This window comes from Oncorhynchus gorbuscha, linkage group LG25 (genome assembly GCF_021184085.1).
Source record: "Oncorhynchus gorbuscha isolate QuinsamMale2020 ecotype Even-year linkage group LG25, OgorEven_v1.0, whole genome shotgun sequence".
NCBI classification, from domain to species: Eukaryota; Metazoa; Chordata; class Actinopteri; order Salmoniformes; family Salmonidae; genus Oncorhynchus; species Oncorhynchus gorbuscha.
The window spans coordinates 37,157,179-37,179,512 of record NC_060197.1 but is presented as its reverse complement, the minus strand read 5'-3'; the positions used below and the strand labels follow the sequence as shown (position 1 = coordinate 37,179,512).

At 44.0% G+C, this 22,334-nt stretch overlaps 1 protein-coding gene across 2 annotated transcripts in view; it reads right to left on the bottom strand.

Annotated features, from left to right (window-relative positions):
• Window positions 1-3,038: 3,038 nt before the first annotated feature.
• LOC124013949 (equilibrative nucleoside transporter 2-like) overlaps window positions 3,039-22,334 on the bottom strand; it is a 61,271-nt gene continuing 41,975 nt past the window's right edge. Inside the window, exons 2-14 of one of the 2 annotated variants that reach the window (XM_046328529.1) lie at window positions 20,660-20,776; window positions 20,281-20,337; window positions 19,179-19,260; window positions 15,501-15,646; window positions 14,906-15,045; window positions 14,486-14,620; window positions 7,951-8,048; window positions 7,674-7,743; window positions 6,649-6,839; window positions 6,319-6,421; window positions 5,976-6,061; window positions 5,521-5,720; window positions 3,039-5,093 (exon numbers count right to left, since the gene is read on the bottom strand). In XM_046328529.1, the coding sequence (XP_046184485.1) occupies window positions 4,982-5,093; window positions 5,521-5,720; window positions 5,976-6,061; window positions 6,319-6,421; window positions 6,649-6,839; window positions 7,674-7,743; window positions 7,951-8,048; window positions 14,486-14,620; window positions 14,906-15,045; window positions 15,501-15,646; window positions 19,179-19,260; window positions 20,281-20,312 (1,395 nt within the window). In that variant the 5' untranslated portion in view covers window positions 20,313-20,337; window positions 20,660-20,776 and the 3' untranslated portion in view covers window positions 3,039-4,981. The remainder of the gene's footprint in view (window positions 5,094-5,520; window positions 5,721-5,975; window positions 6,062-6,318; window positions 6,422-6,648; window positions 6,840-7,673; window positions 7,744-7,950; window positions 8,049-14,485; window positions 14,621-14,905; window positions 15,046-15,500; window positions 15,647-19,178; window positions 19,261-20,280; window positions 20,338-20,659; window positions 20,777-22,334) is intronic. The other variant, XM_046328530.1, reaches the window with a different exon arrangement.

Sequence of the window (22,334 nt, the reverse complement as noted above, 5' to 3'; positions counted from 1 at the left end):
CTACTGTCCCCAGTTGACCATTTCACCCCACCTGTCAAGTAAGAACAGGTGTTAATGACAATTACTGGGTTTTCAATAAATAAAATGGGGGGGGCGGGGCATTTTTGGGTTGGTCAAGTGTCTTTTTCATTGAAATATGTGCTTTCAATGCAGTGAAAAATAAAACACTTCAAAGTATTGTAAAAAGAAGAATACATCACACAGAAATATAAAAGTAAATTGGATGTCACCATATCAAAGCTATTTCCAACAGCAGCAACTAAAATTCCTCAACTCAAAAACGATACAAATGGTTCCCTTCGCTGTAGTAGCACATAATACATTGTTGTTGTCCAATCATACCGTACGATCCTGACGAATCAAATCCCTGCTCGCAGCCATAATCCAACTGATTTGAAGTTCCATAAAACAAAGTTGATTTGTTTGTATTAAACACTACAGTGTAACAATTATGTCCAACAAGACTCGTTCTTCTCATAGCCAGGTTCTCAAAACCTTATTGCATGAAGTACTTTAACAATAGCTGTCGTTTCACTATCTAAAACTAATGATTCAATCACTACTCTGCTTTTCTCTGGTCTCGCATCGTAAAACGTTGTTACACAAAAGGGTAACTCTGGTCTTTACTATATTTCACTCTTCTTGCTCATGTTTTATTACCCGGCACTATGGTGTCAACAGTGGATGTCCCTGGATTATAGCGTCTGCTAAATAACCTCACATGTCAAATGTAAATGAAGGATGTCTTATCTTAAACGAGATCTATATGCAACATTATGAATGTTTAAAGAAATGCTCTGGTACTTTGGCGACTAGTCAGTATTTTTTTTGTGTTGATAACGATCTGTGTTGATAACAATTTCATGTTAAATCATTCAGACATGGTCATGACCTGAGTCCTGACTCCTTGGTCCTGATTCTCGAACCGTTTCCAGAAATGTGCACTTCCCTCGTCATGGATTTAACAGCGTCGGACTGGTGTAAAATTTGGTTGGAGGGAGTTTACCGTTTCCACAGTCGTTAACATCCATGCGAGAAAGTTGTAAGTGCACACTTCGAGGGAAGGGTGTAAAATCGGGATGCAACCTTAGTAATGCTCCAGAGCCCAGTTCCCCAAAAGCATCTGAAGACTAAGTTCATTATTAGAACAATAGGATCCTATCCCATGTCTCTTTTGGGAAACCGGTCCCAGACCAGTGGTGTATTGGGAGGTAGACGCTGGTATACTCTGTATACCCACGTATTTTTCATTGGGCATTGAGTATACCTTCTTAAACCCCGGATGCGTACCAAAATAGTGTGGGGAAGGTATTCGCCGAATCAATTAATAAGGTTGATGAAACCGATCAGTATGTTAATCTTAAAATGTTGAAATCTTATTTATTCACGTTTTAGGCACAGCAATGTTCCAAAATGCAATTTTGGGGAAAACACCTTTCTAAAACACCACAAAAATCTATATTTCTTCGATTTTTCCCAGACCTCAAAGTGGTCTCGTGATGTGGTTTAAGCATCGTTATGGACTTGGAGCGTCCAATTTGGTTATTTATCTTTTTTTAAAGTTTCAGATTTCTTTCAAATCTGAAACTTGTGAATTTCTTAGTTGACCGCTATGCCTACTTGCACAGTACATCTTGGGTTGACCTGACTGCGAAAGAGCAGGATGGGATTGATCATTTTAGGTAATTCAGAGTATAGCTAGTTTTTCATCCAGTTGGCGACAGATTTTCATGCGAATATTAAAAAAAATATATGCATTAAGAAAATATACGCATTTCTCCACCAGTGGCGTTTCCACCAAATAGATTTGTTGAGGATAAAAGTCAGTGCGTGATGACGTGATGCACACAAAATGTACGCAATTTAGTGTTAAAAATCTAATGTTCAATGTGTTTACGTCGCATTTTCAACTCTATCGATAGTTTTGTCACAGAAACTGTTAAATAGCAAATGTGCCTACTCTGATGTTGACACGTTGCCAACAGCTGGCAGATACAGTGAGGGTAGACTAGTGATGAGGTTATGGCTAAATCAGTCATACATCGATCACCATGTCACCTGAATCAGACCCTCAATATTTATTTAAAAGGAGCATCAAGATTACCATGCACTTTCACCACCCTGTAAAGTTCATAATTGATTTAATATGTAGCCTAATAAACTGCATGGTTTCCAGAGTCGTAGCTGGAGGACCATACATGTCATCGCGTGACTCATTATGTTTATTATATCAATATTTACGCATAAAGATGTTTCCACCACAATTTCTCGCATAATTACTTTTCCTGACAAAAAATATCCCATGTGCGAATTAACAAATTATATGTCGGTATTTATAAAATTGTACTTAAACTGCCCGTTTTCATCACAGCTGTCGTGCATTTTATATGGTATGAAACTGGATGGAAACGTGGTTTGCGTCACTATTTCTCATAGCATTTTTCTCACGGGGCGCCTTTACTTCCCTTGGCGGGCCGTTTGAATTTTTGGGGGGCAAAATGATTATACCCACTTCTCCAGTCACCACTAAACCACTGGTTCGGGTAGAGGGGTATTGTTAAAAAAAAAACGCTTCCTTCCTTCCTACCTCGATCACTGTTCTAACATGACAGAATATATGAAAGCTGTGTATTGGAGTCCTTGCTAACACATATGCAATTGTGATAGGCCAGTGATTTCCTAAAGTAAGGAAGGGTGCATCTGTAGAGTATTTGAACAGGGCCATTACCCTCACCTTCATCCAGCCATTCTGAAACCAAACGGATGTTTGTCTCAACAACACCACGTACAGGGACCTTGTTTGTCTTCTACATACAGTATGATAGTTAATTCTCACTCCATTCAGAAAACACTCTTAAACGTTGAGCAATCAAACCAAAAACAAAGATTTCACGAGAGGGAAACATAAAAAGGATTTTAAAACAACGGATACTTATATTAGAGGAAGGAAGAAAGGAAAGCCTAGAAACCAAAATAGAGCAAACACAAAGTTCATACAAGAGTTGGTAAGGTTCTAATCAATGTGTTCATATCTGGAATAAACAGTTTATAGACATAAATCTATAACTTGATTTAATGCACAGCTTTAGAAATGGTTGTCGATTCATGTTTAATGGCACTCCGTTAAATGTATAATCTGACTCCATTAAATCATCGTGGCCATGATACATTCAAGGAATGAAAATTGGCAGATAATTATGGAATTGTGATTTAGTGTTATGTTAATGTATTGAAAAATATTTTTCTGTAATGTGTTTTACTCCCACTGTCTATGTAATATGAAGTCAAATATTGGCAGATACAGACACTTTACCCTTAGCTGGCTCATCAACCAGTGACCGCTAGAAGCTATTCTTGTTCTTCATCTGTGTTCAAAATACTATAGTTTAGTCTAGTAAATGACCAAAAGCGAAACAAAAACAAGTGCTGTTACTTAAATCCAATGAATTTACATAATCGAAACAGAATAGCTGACACTTTTTCATGGTGACAAAAAATTAAACATTTTGTTATTACAGAAAGCCAAAAGCAACACCCTGTTTACAACAAAGCAGGGAGTGTATCCCTTTTTGTTTAGAAAAATCTGTCACAGCACACCTTTGTACATTATACCTAAAGCCAAAGCTCTGTTCAAACAACGTGACTAGACAGCAACAGGTTAATAGGTAGGTTAGCAGCACAGAATGGTGTTAGGGCAGCGTTTCCCCAAAATCAAACCTCAGGACCCCAACGGGTGCACGTTTTTAGTTTTTTTGCCTTAACACTACACATCTGATTTTATATTCTCAAAAGCCTGATGATCAGTTGATTATTTGAATCAGCTGTGTAGTGCTGGGACATTAAAACAAAACGTGCACCCCCTGGGGTCCCATGGACCGAATTTGGGAAACACTTATGGTCAGACTGAACGCTACCCTCAGGAGAACAGTGGGAAGGAGGAGGAGTGGAATGTGGTCTGGTTCCCATCACCTCCTTGCCCTCTGTTCCTATCCTTACACTGCATCATATCCTGTTTCTAAAACCTGTCCTACTGGGCCATTATCCTGACATGAACAGGAAGCGAATGGAGTATTTTCTATGAACTACATTTCACTCTATTGAACACACCCCAAGTGGTCCTCTCCACTCCAATGGGCTAGAATGACATGAGTGTGCTGATGTCCACAGACCGATGTCCATGTTGTCTGTGTAATGTAGTGCCTTTGTACTGATGTGCAAATAACATAATGAAGAAACCTATCTGTAACCAAATGCAAACTAAGGGAAATAATTGAATTGGTCTTCCGTGCAAAAATAATGTACTATTTCATATTGTCATGATATCCAAAATAAATCAAATGTTTTCAATCAAATCAAATTGTTGAAAAATATAAGTACTTACTCATCAGAGCTAGTAATCCTGATTTAATCTGATGTCGTTATGAAAATAAGACTTCCGTGAGAAAATGATCTACTTTGTGGAACAATCCATTAGTTCTCCATAAACTCCTCTCGCTACTCTTCTTGACTAAGGTTAGTGCCTTAAGAAAACAACAGGGAAACAAACATTATACAAACAGACTCCTCAAAATGGTCCAACTCAAAAATAACCACCCAAGTTTAAAACTGTTTGGCACCGACTGTGTCCATTCATTGTTGTCCGATGAGAGGCAACCAGTCTTTTACTACTAACCACTGTAAACCAGTTGTAAAGTAGCTAGTCATGTAGCGTCATACCCTTCATATCTCAGTTATTTCAAAACGTGTTGTGCATGTCAGGCAGCTGGGGAGATGATATTCAATCCCTGGTATAATATCTATTGTGGTCAGTACTAATATCATTTTGATGCAGGCTTTTCTTTATGCAGCTCTATTCCCAGCCTGGGTCCTTCTAGGTATGACGATGGAAGTGGATGATGTCAGGGCGTGTCCCGTCACTTTACGGATGGGGATGGAGGTGGCTGTTGACTGATGGTGGTGGTCCTCTGATGTGTGTGTGTGTCTAGACCAGTAGTCGCAGCAGGAAGGACAGGGCGGCCCCGATGGAGAGGCCCAGGGCCAGGAAGAAAGTCATCAGGGCCCCGGCCGTCTCTGCATCTTTAGGAGCCACCAACCTCGGAGGAGACGGAGAGAGAGACAGGCGTGTATTCATAAGCATACTGCAGCAAAATTATTTGTCATGGAAAAATAAAACACAAGCATTTCTTATTGGACAAATTCGGGTAGGCCCCTTCCGGTTTCTGCTCGTGTGGTTCCTATTGAATACACCGCAGATATAGGGTAGGTTTTGTTGTGGTGTTACAGTGGCAACAAGGAAGTTGGCATGGTCGGGTGAGAGAAAAAGTATGTCATGTGACTGAAAGAGAATTCCAGAGTGTGTGTGGGAGAGAAGTGGTACCAAGAACTTGCTACGCCAAAGGTGACTAAAGAAGAGTGACAAACCATGACAGGTAGATTGGATTAGTCAATACGTGAATAACTGGCATAATGTTATGACAGCGGACTGTCACGTAATGGTGCGCGTGTGTTACTTCTACTCACTGTGGGGCGTAGGACATGGAGAGGCAGACACAGTATCCGTTGGAGAGGGAGAAGAGCATCATGATGAAAGCGAAGGCAGCGTCGTGGGAGAAGAGGACGGGGAGGTAGGAGCGGCTCTGGACGTTACAGAACATCAGCAGGGGAACAAACACCACCCTGGAGACCACCAGCCCCGGGAACAGACAACTCTCCTTGGGGGGCTGCGGTCCAGATACACAGAGAAATGTTACTGATATACAAGGTTGGATAGACGCAATAAAATCATTTTAGAATAATAACTAAATGTAATACTAAGAACAATAATAACTAAATGTAATACTGGGAAAGAAAGTGAAGGATTATAAAACACTGAGAAACCTCGAAAGTTGTTACATAAATCAAATCCATTGTGATCCTATCAAATGTGTAATAAAATGACATTAATCCACAGAGATGAAATGGGATCAGACACCTACCCACTGGACCAGGGTGGTGACAGTTCTGCCGATCCAGTCACACACGTTGAAAATGAGGAAGCAGCACACAGAGATGAAATAAGGTTCTGATGGGAGGAAGAGGGAGAGAGGTGCTTCATCTGAGTTTTACATCTCATGCATATTAAACATACAGTATACATATCTACACTCTTAGAAAAAAAGGTGCTATCTAGAACCTAAAAGGGTTTTTCGGATGTTCCCATGGGATATCTTTTTAAAGAACCCTTTTTGGTTACAGGTAGAAAATGGTTCTACTTGGAACGAGAAAGGGTTCTCTTACGGGGACAGCCGAAGAACCCTTTTGAAACTGATTTATACATACCCCATTTCCCAGGGTATATGGTCTTGACGTCCACAGTGACGGCGGGGAACACAGCGAGAGTGACGGTGAAGACAAAAACCACACAGAAAGCCATCACCCATATCTGGAGAGAGAGAGAGAGGGACAAGGTAAGAAATATAGTGGAAACTCTCCCATGCTTAAACTCCTCTGGTGCTTTTAATGCATGTTGGGGAGTGAACAAGTGCACACTTCAGAAAAGGGTAGGGAATTGGACCTCAACTGTACACCAGAGCCATATATTTAGAAAATACATAAATAAATATATGACCAGTAGAGAGCCTGCTGAGTAACAATAGAGGTCAGCATTACCTTTTTAAACACCTCCATGACGGTGGACTTCCTGTCCCTGACCTCAGCCTGCTCCAGGGTTAAGAAGGCCTGTTTGGGACTGACCCCAGCCCCCTTTAGCTCCACCTCCTCGCCACTGGCATCTCCATTGGCCAAAGAGCCATTGGCGTGGCCATACAGCTTGCCGTTCTCCGCCGTGCCACTCTCTGTCACTGGAAGAAAGAGAAAGATTTCAGGGAAAATAGATTGACTTGACCTAACACTGACCAATCAACAGGCAGCGGTAAATGTGTGTGGGAGTAATGGCAGATGTCATTATAAAGGGAGAGAGGGACAGACACTAGTTTCTGGAGCCCACCAGACTACTACATTATCTGTTAAGAATAGGGCCAGGAGTTTTTCCTCACCCCATGACCTCATTAGGAAAAACTAGACCAAGCTATAGCTGAATTACTGTAGTCCCTGATCCCTCCAGGACCGATATTGAACAGCCCTGGCTTTCCTAGACCTTTGTTAATTTCCATGGAAACATCTATTGACGTTAACAGGAGAGTGATGGGGTGGTTTAATAGTGTCTGATCTGTAAATGTCCCACAGGGCAGCTCTTTGTCTGGGAGAGGTTGCTGCACTAATTGGATAAATGTGAATAAACTGGGCTAATGGGATAACGATCTGTTGAATCAGTTCCATTCAGACCATGGCCTGTATGCATCTTGCGTCTTAGAGTAGGAGTTCTGATTTGGGATCGCCTTTGCCTTTTAGATCACAATTAACACGATTACATGGACGGGGGAGACCTGATCCTAGATCAGCACTCCTACTCTGAGATGTTTGGATATGTACAACCAATGTTCCCGAGACTGCCGCACAGCTCAGTGCCCAAAACAATTAAAGGGAACTTTGCATACAACCCCTGAGTGTAAAGGAGAGTACTAGCAGTGACAATCTGCACTGCTGTGGATGGTCATTGGTGAGATATATGAGCACAAAATAACCCACATCTTTCACTATGAATGGGTGTCTCTCACAGCTTTCAGCAGCCTCACCTTTCAGCAGCTCATCTGCAGTCTCCACCTCATAACTCCTGCTCTTGTCCAAGTAAAACTGGGCAAACTCCTGGATGAGACCGGAGCAGAGGCCAAATGAGACAGACTGAACATTCCCTGACCTTGAACACAGATTCCTCAGGTAAAACAAAGTCATGCCGTACTGCAGTACGGTCAGCTACAGGCCCGGGGGATACAGGGTCTGTTCTGAGGCCCAACCTGTGGTATCTACCAGGGCTTCTATTACATTCTAGTCCTGTAAAGCTGAGCAACTCACCAGGCGAGGCAGTAGGAGGTAGCTAAGCAAAGTGATCAGGGTTCCTACACACGGCGTGATGAAGTAACCCAACGCAGTCGTCTCAGGGTCCGTATCACCTGTCACACAACCACAACCACAACCACAACCACAACCACAACCACAACCACACACACAAAATAGAAAGGAGAGGTCAGAGAAATACTTACAAGTGGAGTTGCAGAGGCCACATCATACTCATTTGTCTATAGTTTTTTTTTTTGATTTGACAACTCAAAATACATGAAATGTTACACCAGGCAAAAGATACATATAGGATCATTTGAAGATATACAGATATATACACAAAAATAGTCTAGAGACTATTTCCACTGTGATACTCTGTTGGTTAGAAAGATGGCCTCTGTTTCATACATTCAATCATAGATAATGTTCAAATATACATATATATAAAGCAAATATACACACCTACACTTTATATACAGTCGTGGCCAAAAGGATTGAGAATGACACAAATATTAATTTTCACAAAGTCTGCTACCTCAGATTGTAAGATGGAAATTTGCATATACTTCAGAATGTTATGAAGAGTGATCAGATGAATTGCAATTAATTGCAAAGTCCCTCTTTGCCATGCAGATGAACTGAATCCCCAAAAACATTTCCACTGCATTTCAGCCCTGCCACAAAAGGACCAGCTGACATCATATCAGTGATTCTCTCGTTAACACAAAAAAAAATCAAATCAAATTTTATTTGTCACATACACATGGTTAGCAGATGTTAATGCGAGTGTAGCGAAATGCTTGTGCTTCTAGTTCCGACAATGCAGTGATAACCAACAAGTAATCTAACTAACAATTCCAAAAAAAAAACTACTGTCTTATACACAGTGTAAGGGGATAAGGAACATGTACATAAGGATATATGAATGAGTGATGGTACAGAGCAGCATACAGTAGATGGTATCGATATACATATGAGATGAGTGTGTAGACAAAGTAAACAAAGTGGCATAGTTAAAGTGGCTAGTGATACATGTGTTACATAAGGATGCAGTCGATGTTGTAGAGTACAGTATATACATATGCATATGAGATGAATAATGTAGGGTAAGTAACATTATATAAGGTAGCATTGTTTAAAGTGGCTAGTGATATATATATATAATATATATATATATATATATATTTACATCATTTCCATCAATTCCCATTATTAAAATGGCTGGAGTTGGGTCAGTGTCAATGACAGTGTGTTGGCAGCAGCCACTCAATGTTAGTGGTGGCTATTTAACAGTCTGATGGCCTTGAGATATAAGCTGTTTTTCAGTCTCTCGGTCCCAGCTTTGATGCACCTGTACTGACCTCGCCTTCTGGATGATAGCGGGGTGAACAGGCAGTGGTTCGGGTGGTTGATGTCCTTGATGATCTTTATGGCCTTTCTGTAACAACGGGTGGTGTAGGTGTCCTGGAGGGCAGGTAGTTTGCCCCGGTGATGCGTTGTGCAGTCCTCACTACCCTCTGGAGAGCCTTACGGTTGAGGGCGGAAGGCGGTGATACAGCCCGCCAGGATGCTCTCGATTATCTGTAGAAGTTTGTGAGTGCTTTTGGTGACAAGCCGAATTTTTTTCAGCCTCCTGAGGTTGAATAGGCGCTGCTGCGCCTTCTTCACGACGCTGTCAGTGTGAGTGGACCAATTCAGTTTGTCTGTGATGTGTATGCCGAGGAACTTAAAACTAGCTACCCTCTCCACTACTGTTCCATCGATGTGGATAGGGGGTGTTCCCTCTGCTGTTTCCTGAAGTCCACAATCATCTCCTTAGTTTTGTTGACGTTGAGTGTGAGGTTATTTTCCTGACACCACACTCCAAGGGCCCTCACCTCCTCCCTGTAGGCCGTCTCGTCGTTGTTGGTAATCAAGCCTACCACTGTTGTGTCAAACTTGATGATTGAGTTGGATGCGTGGCCACGCAGTCGTGGGTGAACAGGGAGTACAGGAGAGGGCTCAAACGCACCCTTGTGGGGCCCCGTGTTGAGGATCAGCGGGGAGGAGATGTTGTTGCCACCCTCACCACCTGGGGCGGCCCGTCAGGAAGTCCAGTACCCAGTTGCACAGGGCGGGGTCGAGACCCAGGGTCTCGAGCTTGATGACAGGGTACTATGGTGTTGAATGCCGAGCTGTAGTCGATGAACAGCATTCTCACATAGGTATTCCTCTTGTCCAGGTGGGTTAGGGGCAGTGTGCAGTGTGGTTGAGATTGCATCGTCTGTGGACCTATTTGACAAGCAAATTGGAGTGGGTCTAGGGTGTCAGGTAGGGTGGAGGTGATATGGTCCTTGACTAGTCTCTCAAAGCACTTCATGATGACGGAAGTGAGTGCTACGGGGCGGTAGTCGTTTAGCTCAGTTACCTTAGCTTTCTTGGGAACAGGAACAATGGTGGCCCTCTTGAAGCATGTGGGAACAGCAGACTGGTATAGGGATTGATTGAATATGTCCGTAAACACACCGGCCAGCTGGTCTGCGCATGCTCGGAGGGCGCGGCTGGGGATGCCGTCTGGGCCTGCAGCCTTGCAGGGTTAACACGTTTAAATGTCTTACTCACCTCGGCTGCAGTGAAGGAGAGACCGCATGTTTCCGTTGCAGGCCGTGTCAGTGGCACTGTATTGTCCTCAAAGCGGGCAAAAAAGTTATTTAGTCTGCCTGGGAGCAAGACATCCTGGTCCGTGACTGGGCTGGATTTCATCTTGTAGTCCGTGATTGACTGTAGACCCTGCCACATGCCTCTTGTGTCTGAGCCATTGAATTGAGATTCCACTTTGTCTCTGTACTGACGCTTAGCTTGTTTAATAGCCTTACGGAGGGAATAGCTGCACTGTTTGTATTCAGTCATGTTGCCAGACACCTTGCCCTGATTAAAAGCAGTGGTTCGCGCTTTCAGTTTCACGCGAATGCTGCCATCAATCCACGGTTTCTGGTTAGGGAATGTTTTTATCGTTGCTATGGGAACGACATCTTCGACCACTTATGAACTCCACACCGAATCAGCGTATTCGTCAATATTTCCATCTGACGCAAGAAACATGTCCCAGTCCACGTGATGGAAGCAGTCTTGGAGTGTAGAGTCAGCTTGGTCTGACCAGCGTTGGACAGACCTCAGCGTGGGAGCCTCTTGTTTTAATTTCTGCCTGTAGGCAGGGATCAGCAAAATGGAGTCGTGGTCAGCTTTTCCGAAAGGGGGCGGGGCAGGGCCTTATATGCCGCGGAAGTTAGAACAATGATCCAAGGTTTTACCACCCCTGGTTGCGCAATCGATATGCTGATAAAATTTAGGGAGTCTTGTTTTCAGATTGGCTTTGTTAAAATCCCCAGCTACAATGAATGCAGCCTCCGGATAAATGTTTTCCAGTTTGCAAAGAGTTAAATAAAGTTCGTTCAGAGCCATCGATGTGTCTGCTTGGGGGGGATATATACGGCTGTGATTATAATCAAGATAATGCGGTCTACATTTGATTGTGAGGAATTCTAAATCAGGTGAACAGAAGGATTTGAGTTCCTGTATGTTTTCTTCATCACACCATGTCCCGTTAGTCATGAGGCATACGCCCCCTCCACTCTTCTTACCAGAGAGATGTTTGTTTCTGTCGGCGCGATGCGTGGAGAAACCCGTTGGCTGCACCGCCCTGGATAGCGTCTTCCCACTTGTCCCTCTGGTCCATGTCTGAAGCAAGAACGTGTCCATGTTGCTCCATCAACCTTGTTGTCGAAATTGGCAAGAAGAATACAAGTGGTGCGATGTGCCCTTTTCACATCATGGAAGGCAGAACACAGGATCCGCGTCGCGGAAAACATATTCTTGGTCAGTTGATGATCTTATATTCAGTAGTTCTTCTCGACTGTATGTAATGAAACCTAAGATGACCTGGGGTACTAATGTAAGAAATAACACAGCATAGTTTCCTAGAGTGTTGACAGCTGTGAGTGTTGACGAGGACAAGGCTGGAGATCACTCTGTCATGCTGATTGAGTTTGAATAACAGATTGGAAGCTTCAAAAGGAGGGTGGTGCTTGGAATCATTGTTCTTCCTTTGTCAACCATGGTTATCTGCAAGGAAACACGTGCCGTCATCATTGCTTTGCACAAAAGGGGCTTCATAGGTAAGGATATTGCTGCCAGTAAGACTGCACCTAAATCAACCATTTATCTGATCATCAGGAACTTCAAGGAGAGTGGATCAATTGTTGTGAAGAAGGCTTCAGGGCACCCAAGAAAGTCCAGCAAGAGCCAGGACCGTCTCCTAAAGTTGATTCAGCTGCGGGACCGGGGCACCACCAGTACAGAGCCTGCTCAGGAAAGGCAGCAGGCAGGTGTGAGTGCATCTGCACACACAGTGAGGCAAAGACTTTTGGAGGATGGCCTGGTGTCAAGAAGGGCAGCAAAGAAGCCACTTCTCTCCAGGAAAAACATCAGGGACAGACTGATATTCTGCAAAAGGTACAGGGATTGGACTGCTGAGGACTGGGATAGTCATTTTCTCTGATGAATCCCCTTTCTGATTGTTTGGGGCATCTGGATAAAAGCTTGTCCGGAGAAGACAAGGTGAGCGCTACCATCCGTCCTGTGTCATGCCAACAGTAAAGCATCCTGAGACCATCCATGTGTGGGGTTGCTTCTCAGCCAAGGGAGTGGGCTCGCTCACAATTTTGCCTAAGAACACAGCTATGAATAAAGAATGGAACACATCCTCCGAGAGCAACTTCTCCCAACCATCCAGGAGCAGTTTGGTGATGAACAATGCCTTTTCCAGCATGATGGAGAACCTTGCCATAAGGCAAAAGTGATAACTAAGTGGCTCAGGGAACAAAACATCGATATTTTGGGTTCATGGCCAGGAAACTCCCCAGACCTTAATCCCATTGAGAACTTGTGGTCAATCCTCAAGAGGCGGGTGGACAAACAAAACCCCACAAATTCTGACAAACTCCAAACTCCATTGATTATGCAAGAATGGGCTGTCATGAGTCAGGTTGTGGCCTAGAAGTTAATTGACAGCATGCCAGGGCGGATTGCAGAGGTCTTGAAAAAGAAGGGTCAACACTGCAAATATTGACTCTGCATCATCTTCATGTAATTGTCACTAAAAGCCTTTGACACTTATGAAATGCTTGTAATTATACTTCAGTATTCCATAGTAACATCCGACAAAAAATATCTAAAGACACGGAAGCAGCAAACTTTGTGGAAATTAATATTTGTGACATTCTCAAAACTTTTGGCCACGACTGTACAAAAGTCTGTGGACACCCCTTCAAATTAGTTGATTCGGCTATTTCAGCCACATCTGTTGCTGACAGGTGTATAACATTGAGCACACAGCCATGCAATCTCAATTGACAAGCATTGACAGTAGAATGGCCTTACTGAAGAGTTCAGTGACTTTCAACATGGCACCATCATAGGATGCCACCTTTCCATCAAGTCTGATCTTCACATTTCTGCCCTGCTAAAGCTGCCCCGGTCAACTGTAAGTGATGTTATTGTGAAGTGGGTACTTTTAGGAGCAACAACAGCTCAGCCGTGAAATGGTAGGCCACACAAGCTCACAGAACGGGACCGCCGAGAGCTGAAGTGCGTAGCTCGTAAATATCGTCTGTCCTCAGTTGCAACACTCAATACTGAGTTCTAAACTGCTTCAGGAAGCAACGTCAGCACAAGAACTGTTCATCGGGAGCTTCATGAAATGGGTTTCCATGGCCGAGCAGCAGCACATGAGCCTAAGTTCACCATGCGCAATGCCAAGCGTCGGCCGGAGTGGTGTAAAGCTCGCCGTCATTGGACTCTGGAGCAGAGGAAACGCATCCTCTGGAGTGATGAATCACGCTTCACCATCAGGCAGTCTGACGGACAAATCTGGGTTTGGCGGATACCAGGAGAACGCTACCTGCCCGAATGCATAGATCCAACTGTAAAGTTAAGTGGCTGTTTTTCATGGGTCACGCTAGGCCCCTTAGTTCCACTGAAGGGAAATCTTAATGATACAGCATAAAATGACATTCTAGATGATTCTGTGCATCCAACTTTGTAGCAACAGTTTGAGGACAGCCCTTTCTTGTTTCAGCATGACAATTCCCCCGTGCACAAAGTAAGGTCCATACAGAAATGGTTTGTTGAGATCGGTGTGGAAGAACTTGACTGGCCTGCACAGAGCTCTCAACCCCATCGAACACCTTTGGGATAAATTGGAACGACGACTACAAGCCAGGCCTAATCGCCCAACATCAGTGCCCGACCTCAATAATGTGGAAAGCCTTCCCAGAAGAGTGGAGGCTGTTATAGCAGCAAAGGGGGGACCAACTCCATATTAATGACCATGATTTTGGAATGAGATGTTCGACGATGTGGTTCGACGATGTACTGTAGCATAAGACTCCACATTTGCCTCAGTTGAATGATTTGCCACTGAGCATCTCTGATGTGAGTTTTGCATGTTTATTTACAAGTAGTTATTTGTATATTTGTGGGTTCTAGATATTTGTTTGTGTGTGTGACTCACTGGCTATGGAGACCAGCATGGCGATAGCAGCGAAGGTGCCGGCCAGCCCCTGGCCACTCATGAACACAGCGCTGTACTTCTGAGGAAGGAGGCCCACCAGGCCAAACAGACTGCCCTGTAGCACCGCTCCAAACGCTACAAAGTGAGAGAGAGAGAGGGAGAGAGGGTGAGAGAGAGAGAGGGAGAGAGGGTGAGAGAGAGAGAGAGAGAGAGAGAGAGAGAGAGAGAGAGAGAGAGAGAGAGAGAGAGAGAGAGAGAGAGAGAGAGAGAGAGAGAGAGAGAGAGAGAGAGAGAGAGAGAAACACACACACTTATTCAAACACACACAATTCCCCCACCACACACAACATGATTCCCCACCATCCACCCAATAACACAATGCCCCCCCCTCAAACACACACACAATCATGTCCTACTCACAGTTGATGAACCAGATGGTAGCCATGGTAACAGAGAAGAAGCGGTCCTCCTCCATGGGGATCTTGACCAGGATGGCAGTGAGGATGAAGAGGATGAAGATGAAGACCAGGCTGCCTGCTATCCGCACCATCTCCGATATCCTTCGCACAAACACACACAAAACGTTAGTTCTCAATTAGAGCGATTAGAGCGAAGTAAATTACACCACCCAGACAGTGCGTGACATATTTTTTATCTATTGTGTAAAGCCCCTCTAAAATCCACTGTATCGCACTGTATAGACTTTTCTTTTTCACCTATTTGCAGTTTAATAAAATGGCCAATTCAAAAGGGTTGTTCTCTCTCTCTCACACACACACACACACACACACACACACACACACACACACACACACACACACACACACACACACACACACACACACACACACACACACACACACACACACACACACACACACACACACACACACACACACACACACACACACACACACACACACACAAGCTCATCAGCCAAGTGTGCAGTAGAAGGGTGTTTCTTGGAAGGGCATTTGGATGACTTGTAAACCTGAGAGAAGAAGTGCTGTCTCACCGCTGATAGAAGAAGGAGTTGAGCAGAGTGCAGAGCAGCAGGGGGAGCTGGGACAGCAGAGTCATCCAGTTGTTGAAGTAGTACTCTTTGTGGGAGACCACTGTGCCGTTGCTCCGTTCAGTCTTGTTAAGGCGGCTGTTGAAATACTAATGACAGAAGAGAAAGAGATAAATAATAATATATGACCATTTTCCAGGCGCTTTTATCAAAGCGTTAGTATGGGTGGGCCCCAGCAGGAATCCAACCCACGATCCTGGCCGTTTGCTCTACCAACCGAGCCACACAGGACTCATGAGATGACCCAGTTTAGTTTACATTAACGTTCAATACGATGTTGTTTATCACAAGTCACTCATTCCTATACAAATAGGCCTATTCTTTAAGTAGTTCTACAAACGTGTACGTATACCAAATATATAACGTATACCAAATATCACAGCTTACCCTAGGGGAATGAGTTGTGGGGTTTGACATTTGAATATTCAGAGAGCTAGGCCTAAGAGGCTGTACACACACAACCTGGTCACATGGTTGAACACACAGCGCCGTGGAAAATCCATGGCCTCTTACCACACCACGAGTGGTTAACTTCAACATACCGGTACTTGGTGACGCAAGACTACAAAACACCAGGGGGCCAGTCACCAGGGTTGGGAAGTAACTGGTTACATGTAATCTTCTACATGTAATCTGATTACAAACCCCCCCCCTAACAAATCAGTTAAGTTACCAGCAAAAATACTGTAATCAGATTACAGATACTTTGAAAAACTAGATGATTACTTCTTGGATTACTTTTAAAATTCAGCAAGGTTGTTTGCGTAAAAAAACATTATGATACTTTTCTGGTTTCTTAAATTCAATTCAGCATTGAAAAAAGACTCAAGTTGAAGTTTGTTCCAACCTGAGTGTGTCTGACTACAAGTTAGAGAGCACTGTGTTGACACACCAAACTCATTTGATGGATCCTGTTTGTCTTCTAATTAATGCATCTTAAAGGAAAAGTAATCCAAAAGTAACTGAAAGTAATCAGTCTATGTTACTGAGTTTGGGGAATCTAACAGTTACGTTACTGATTGCAATTTTGGACAGGAAACTAGTAACTAACAGATATGTTTAAAAAGTAATCTACCCAACTCGGCCAGTCACACTAAATCCCTCTTAGACAAAACGTTTGACACCAACAACTCAGCAAATCCTCGTTAAACAATACGCATTTACATTTTAGTCATTTAGCAGACTCTCTTATCCAGAGTGACTTACAGGAGCAATTAGGGTTAAGTGCCTTGCTCAAGGGCACATCAACAGATTTTTAAGCTAGTCGGGCTTGGGTATTTGAACCAGTAACCTTTCGGCTACTGGGACAATGCTCTTAACCATTAGGCTACCTGCCACACATACAGTTGTGTACACACACATACAAACAGCATCTGACTCTTAGGGATAACAGCAGCATTACCACCCTGCATCCCACTGCTGGCTTGCCTCTGAAGCTAAACAGGGTTGGTACTGGATGGGAGACCAGATGTTGCTGGAAGCGGTGTTGGAGGACCAGTAGGGAGCACTCTTTCCTCCGGCAAAAAATAAATAAATATACAGTGCATTCGGAAAGTATTCAGACCCCTTTACTTTTTCCTCATTTTGTTACGTTACAGCCTTATTCTAAAATGGATTAAATACATGTTTTACTCAATCAATCTAACACAATACCCCATAACGACTACGCGAAAACAGTATTCAGACCCTTTGCTATGAGACTCGAAAATTGAGCTCAAGTACACCCTGTTTCCATTGAACATCATTAAGATGTTTCTACAACTTGATTGGAGTCCACCTGTGGTAAATTCAATTGATTGGACATCATTTGGAAAGGCACACACCTGTCTATATAAGGTTCCACAGTTGACAGTGCATGTTAGAGCAAAAACCAAGCCATGAGGTCCAAGGAATTGTCCGTAGAGCTCCGAGACAGGATTGTGTCAAGGCACAGATCTGGGGAATGGTACCAAAACATTTTTGCAGCATTGAAGGTCCCCAAGAACACAGTGGCCTCCATCATTCTTAAATGGAAGAAGTTTGGAATCACCAAGAGCTGGCTGACCGGCCAAACAGCAATTGGGGGAGAAAGATCTCCCAGAGGTCCTCTGTGGAGATGGGAGAACCTTCCAGAAGGACAACCATCTCTGCAGCACTCCACCAATCAGGCCTTTATGATAGAGTGGCCAGACAGAAGCCACTCCTCAGTAAAAGGCACAAAACAGCCGCTTGGAGTTTGCCAAAAGGCACCTAAAGGACTCTGACCATGAGAAACAAGATTCTCTGGTCTGATGAAACCAAGCTTGAACTCTTTGGCCTGAAAGCCAAGAGTCACATTTGGAGGAAACCTGGCACCATCCCTATAGTGAAGCATGGTGGTAGCAGCATCATGCTGTGGGGATGTTTTTCAGCGGGATGGACTGGGAGACTAGTCAGTATCGAAGGAAAGATGAACGGAGCAAAGTACAGAGAGATCCTTGATGAAAACCTGCTCCAGAGCACTCAGGACCTCAGACTGTGGCAAAGGCTCACTTCCCAACAGGACAATGACCCTAAGCACACAGCCAAGACAACGCAGGAATGGCTTCGGGACAAGTCTCAATGTCCTTGAGTGGCCCAGCGAGAGCCCGGACTTGAACCCGATCAAACATCTCTGGAGAGACCTGAGAATAGCTGTGCAGCGACACTCCTCATTCAACCTGACAGAGCTTTAGAGGATCTGCAGAGAAGAATGGGAGAAACTCCCCAAATTCAGTTGTGCCAAGCTTGTAGCGTCATACCCAAGAAGACTCGAGGCTGTAATCGCTGCCTTAGGTGCTTCAACAAAGTACTGACTACTGGGTCTGAATACTTATGTAAATGTGATATTTCAGTTTTTTTTTACTTAAAAAAAAAGAAATAATCTAAAAACGTATTTTTGCTTTGTCATTATGGGGTGTTGTGTGTAGATTGATGGGGGGGGGACGACGACAATGTAATCAATTTTTGAATAAGGCTGTAACATAACAAAATGTGGAAAAAAATCAAAGGGTCTGAATACTTTCCGAATGCACTGTATATATCCCAATGCCCCAGGGCAGTGATTGGGGACTTTGCCCTGTGTACAGTGCCCTCTTTCAGATGGGAAGTTAAACTGGTGTCCTGACTCTCTGTGGTCACTAACAATCTCCTGGCACTTATCGTAAGAGTTGGGGTGTTAACCCCGGTGTCTTGGCTAAATCCAGAATCTGCCCATCATGGCCATCTAACCATCCCCAGCTTCCAATTGGCTCATTCCTCCTCTGCCCTGTAACTATTCCCCAGGTCATTGCTGTAAATGAGCATGTGTTCTCAGTCAAATTACCTGGCAAAAAAAGGGTAACATAAAATAACAGTTCTGCCTGATTTTCAAAAAAGACTTACTTTTCAAGTTAATTCCTTAAGATGTCAATGTTCTACTTTGGATAAGGTTCAACAAGTGTGTATGTATCATACATACAGTGTTGAACCTGAGCTAGAGTAGATCTGATCCTAGATCTGTCTAAAGTTGCACAAAACAACAGATCTAGGATCAGATTTACCCTATATGCTAACTGTAGCCTTTAGGGGACTAAATAACTATCTGATCCTGGACTTGTGGTTATAGACGCATGTTAGGTTTACCATGGAGGCGGTCATGAAGAAGTTCCATGGTAGCAGCGTCCCGAGTCCCAGGATGAAGAAGATAACCCCCACCAACCAGCCCCTGGGTTAGGGAGGGAAATATTAGAAACAAGCAAGTAATTCACAGGTTATTGATATATTGTATTTACCATGTAATTTCTAAATAAATAGAAAGTCATTTATGTACCGTGAAATAAAGTGCTACCAGCCAAAGATCATTAGCGGATTTTATAAAAGTACACTGGAAATGTAATCTATTCTCTACATTAATTGATTGAAAACAGTACAAAGTCACTTTTCAGTACCATAGCTTTGCTTAGAGGCAATGCCACACATTGCAATCCCCCACCCCAAATACGACTGGGGTTCAGAGTGAGAGCGGAAGCCAGAAACAAGTGAGAGGAAGAGGCACCATGGGCAGAACTGATGGGAAGTTTGGCTCTTTTTACTGACTCCGATCTTTTCGACTCGTTAAATCAACGGAAGAAATCTCTCGACTAATTCCGTTCTTTTGAGTCAGTAATGCCTAGAGCCCACAGGACCCCCTACCGGCGAACGATGAACTGAAAACATGAAAGAGTCATGTTTCTACCTCCTACAAGCCACATTTCGTTCACCATAGGGGGCTTATTGGAGCTGTCATTTGTGACCGAGACTTGTAAACGTCTGCTTTAAACAATGTAGAGTTGTTGATTGGTAGGCAAACAAATAAGATGATTTATTGATACATTTGACAGTAGGTCTAGCTGTGGACGAAACCGGACTAGATTGTGAACAACTATTGTCGGAATGCATTGCTTAACTGCCATGAGTGTGATCAGCACAACATCGTTCGCGAACTGCAGACCCCCAAACGATTCGTTCTTGTGTATGTTTTAATTCTACAAAGCCGAGTCCATCATAACATTCAATAATCAATGAATCACATTCATTCTTGCACCATGCCATCAATTAACATTTCTAAACATATTTGTATTCTCAATGCAGTCTGCAGCATGATCTATATTCCGATCACGCAGGTCAAACGAACGACTAAAATTAACGAGTCACTCAGAAAAAAACAAACCATGATTGTCAAGTTTAAAAAAAGGTAGACACTCACCTATCGCGCGGGGCGTCTGTCCGACCCTTCATCCTGGGCACGGGGGATCGGTTGAAACTAGGGGCAAAAGAGTGGGGAACACGATCAACATCTAAAAGACAGAGAGTAGATTTGTCTAATCAGCTCTAAGCACGTTATTTACATAATACAAATACAGGACATGTTCTACATACTAGCACATTGCTGCAAGGAGGAGATGGAGCCATTCTCACTACACTAGAGCACTGTATGTCCGAGACCCACTGGATTGTAGCTTGTACTGTTAGCTGTGCTGAGATATCCACCCCTCTGCCAGGTCACAACTTCACACTCCATTTATTTAAATATGTACGGTGTATAAAGCGCTTGGCATTTGAGTCAAAAGACGAGGCCCGAATACCTGTTCTCCCTTTGTCTGTAGATTAAGCAAGAATTCAGAGCCCACTCCTTGTGTATCTTCTTGGTCCTCAATGCACAGAAATGCGTAGGTTCCGCACTCCGACCCACTAACACAAATCTAACAGGAGCAGAGTGAAAGGTTGTGAGTGATATTTCAATTCAGAATGTGAGTGTGTGAGAACTGGGGAAAGTATTTATGCATTCAACCCCTACACTCATTGCTTTGTTTCGTGTCATTTCACCAAAAGCAACATTTCTGCCAGGAGGCATGCTTTCACTAAGAACCAACTCTAGTTTCTAATTGATAAGATTGTTTATTCATACATTTCCTCTGAAATTCATACAAATGCCTGAAAGTCAATGATAAATGATATAGTAATAGACATGCGGTAGGCCTATCGCTTGGTCATGCTGTGAATCGGTTTGGTCAAAGTCATTATAATCTAACTTCACTCTTACTCATAATCTAACGACACTACACTCTCACCTTTAAAAAAGTCTAGAACCTTAAAGGAGAACCCTTTGTAAAAACCCTTTTTAGTTGCAGGTAGAACCATTTTGGGTTCCATGTGGAAACCTTTCTACAGAGGGTTCTATATGGAACCTAAAAGGGTTCTCCTATGTGGACAGCCAAATACCCATTTTGGATCCCTTTTTTCTAAGAGCGTAGATGACAAGCTTGAAGCAGTCAAGCAGAACTGATAAAACTGGGTAAATCGTGGACAATGCTGCATTATGAAGGAGTGAGTGAGAGAGACCTGCTCTACCTCCTCACCCAGAGACCTGCTCTACCTCCTCACCCAGAGAGAGAGACCTGCTCTACCTCCTCACCCAGAGAGAGAGACCTGCTCTACCGCCTCACCTAGAGACCTGCTCTACCTCATCACCCAGAGAGACCTGCTCTACCTCCTCACCCAGAGAGACCTGCTCTACCTCCTCACCCAGAGAGAGACCTGCTCTACCTCCTCACCCAGAGAGAGACCTGCTCTACCTCCTCACCCAGAGAGAGACATGCTATACCTCCTCACCCAGAGAGAGACCTGCTCTACCTCCTCACCCAGAGAGAGAGACCTGCTCTACCGCCTCACCCAGAGAGAGAGGCCTGCTCTACCTCCTCACCCAGGGAGAGACCTGCTCTACCTCCTCACCCAGAGAGAGACCTGCTCTACCTCCTCACCCAGAGAGAGACCTGCTCTACCTCCTCACCCAGAGAGAGACCTGCTCTACCTCTTCACCCAGAGAGAGACATGCTATACTTCCTCACCCAGAGAGAGACATGCTATACCTCCTCACCCAGAGAGAGACCTGCTCTACCTCCTCACCCAGAGAGACCTGCCTCACCCAGAGAGAGACATGCTATACCTCCTCACCCAGAGAGAGACCTGCTCTACCTCCTCACCCAGAGAGAGAGACCTGCTCTACCGCCTCACCTAGAGAGAGAGACCTGCTCTACCTCCTCACCCAGAGAGAGAGACCTGCTCTACCGCCTCACCGAGAGACCTGCTCTACCTCCTCACCCAGAGAGACCTGTTCTACCTCCTCACCCAGAGAGACCTGCTCTACCTCCTCACCCAGAGAGAGACCTCACCCAGAGAGAGACCTGCTCTACCTCCTCACCCAGAGAGAGACCTGCTCTACCTCCTCACCCAGAGAGAGACCTGCTCTACCTCCTCACC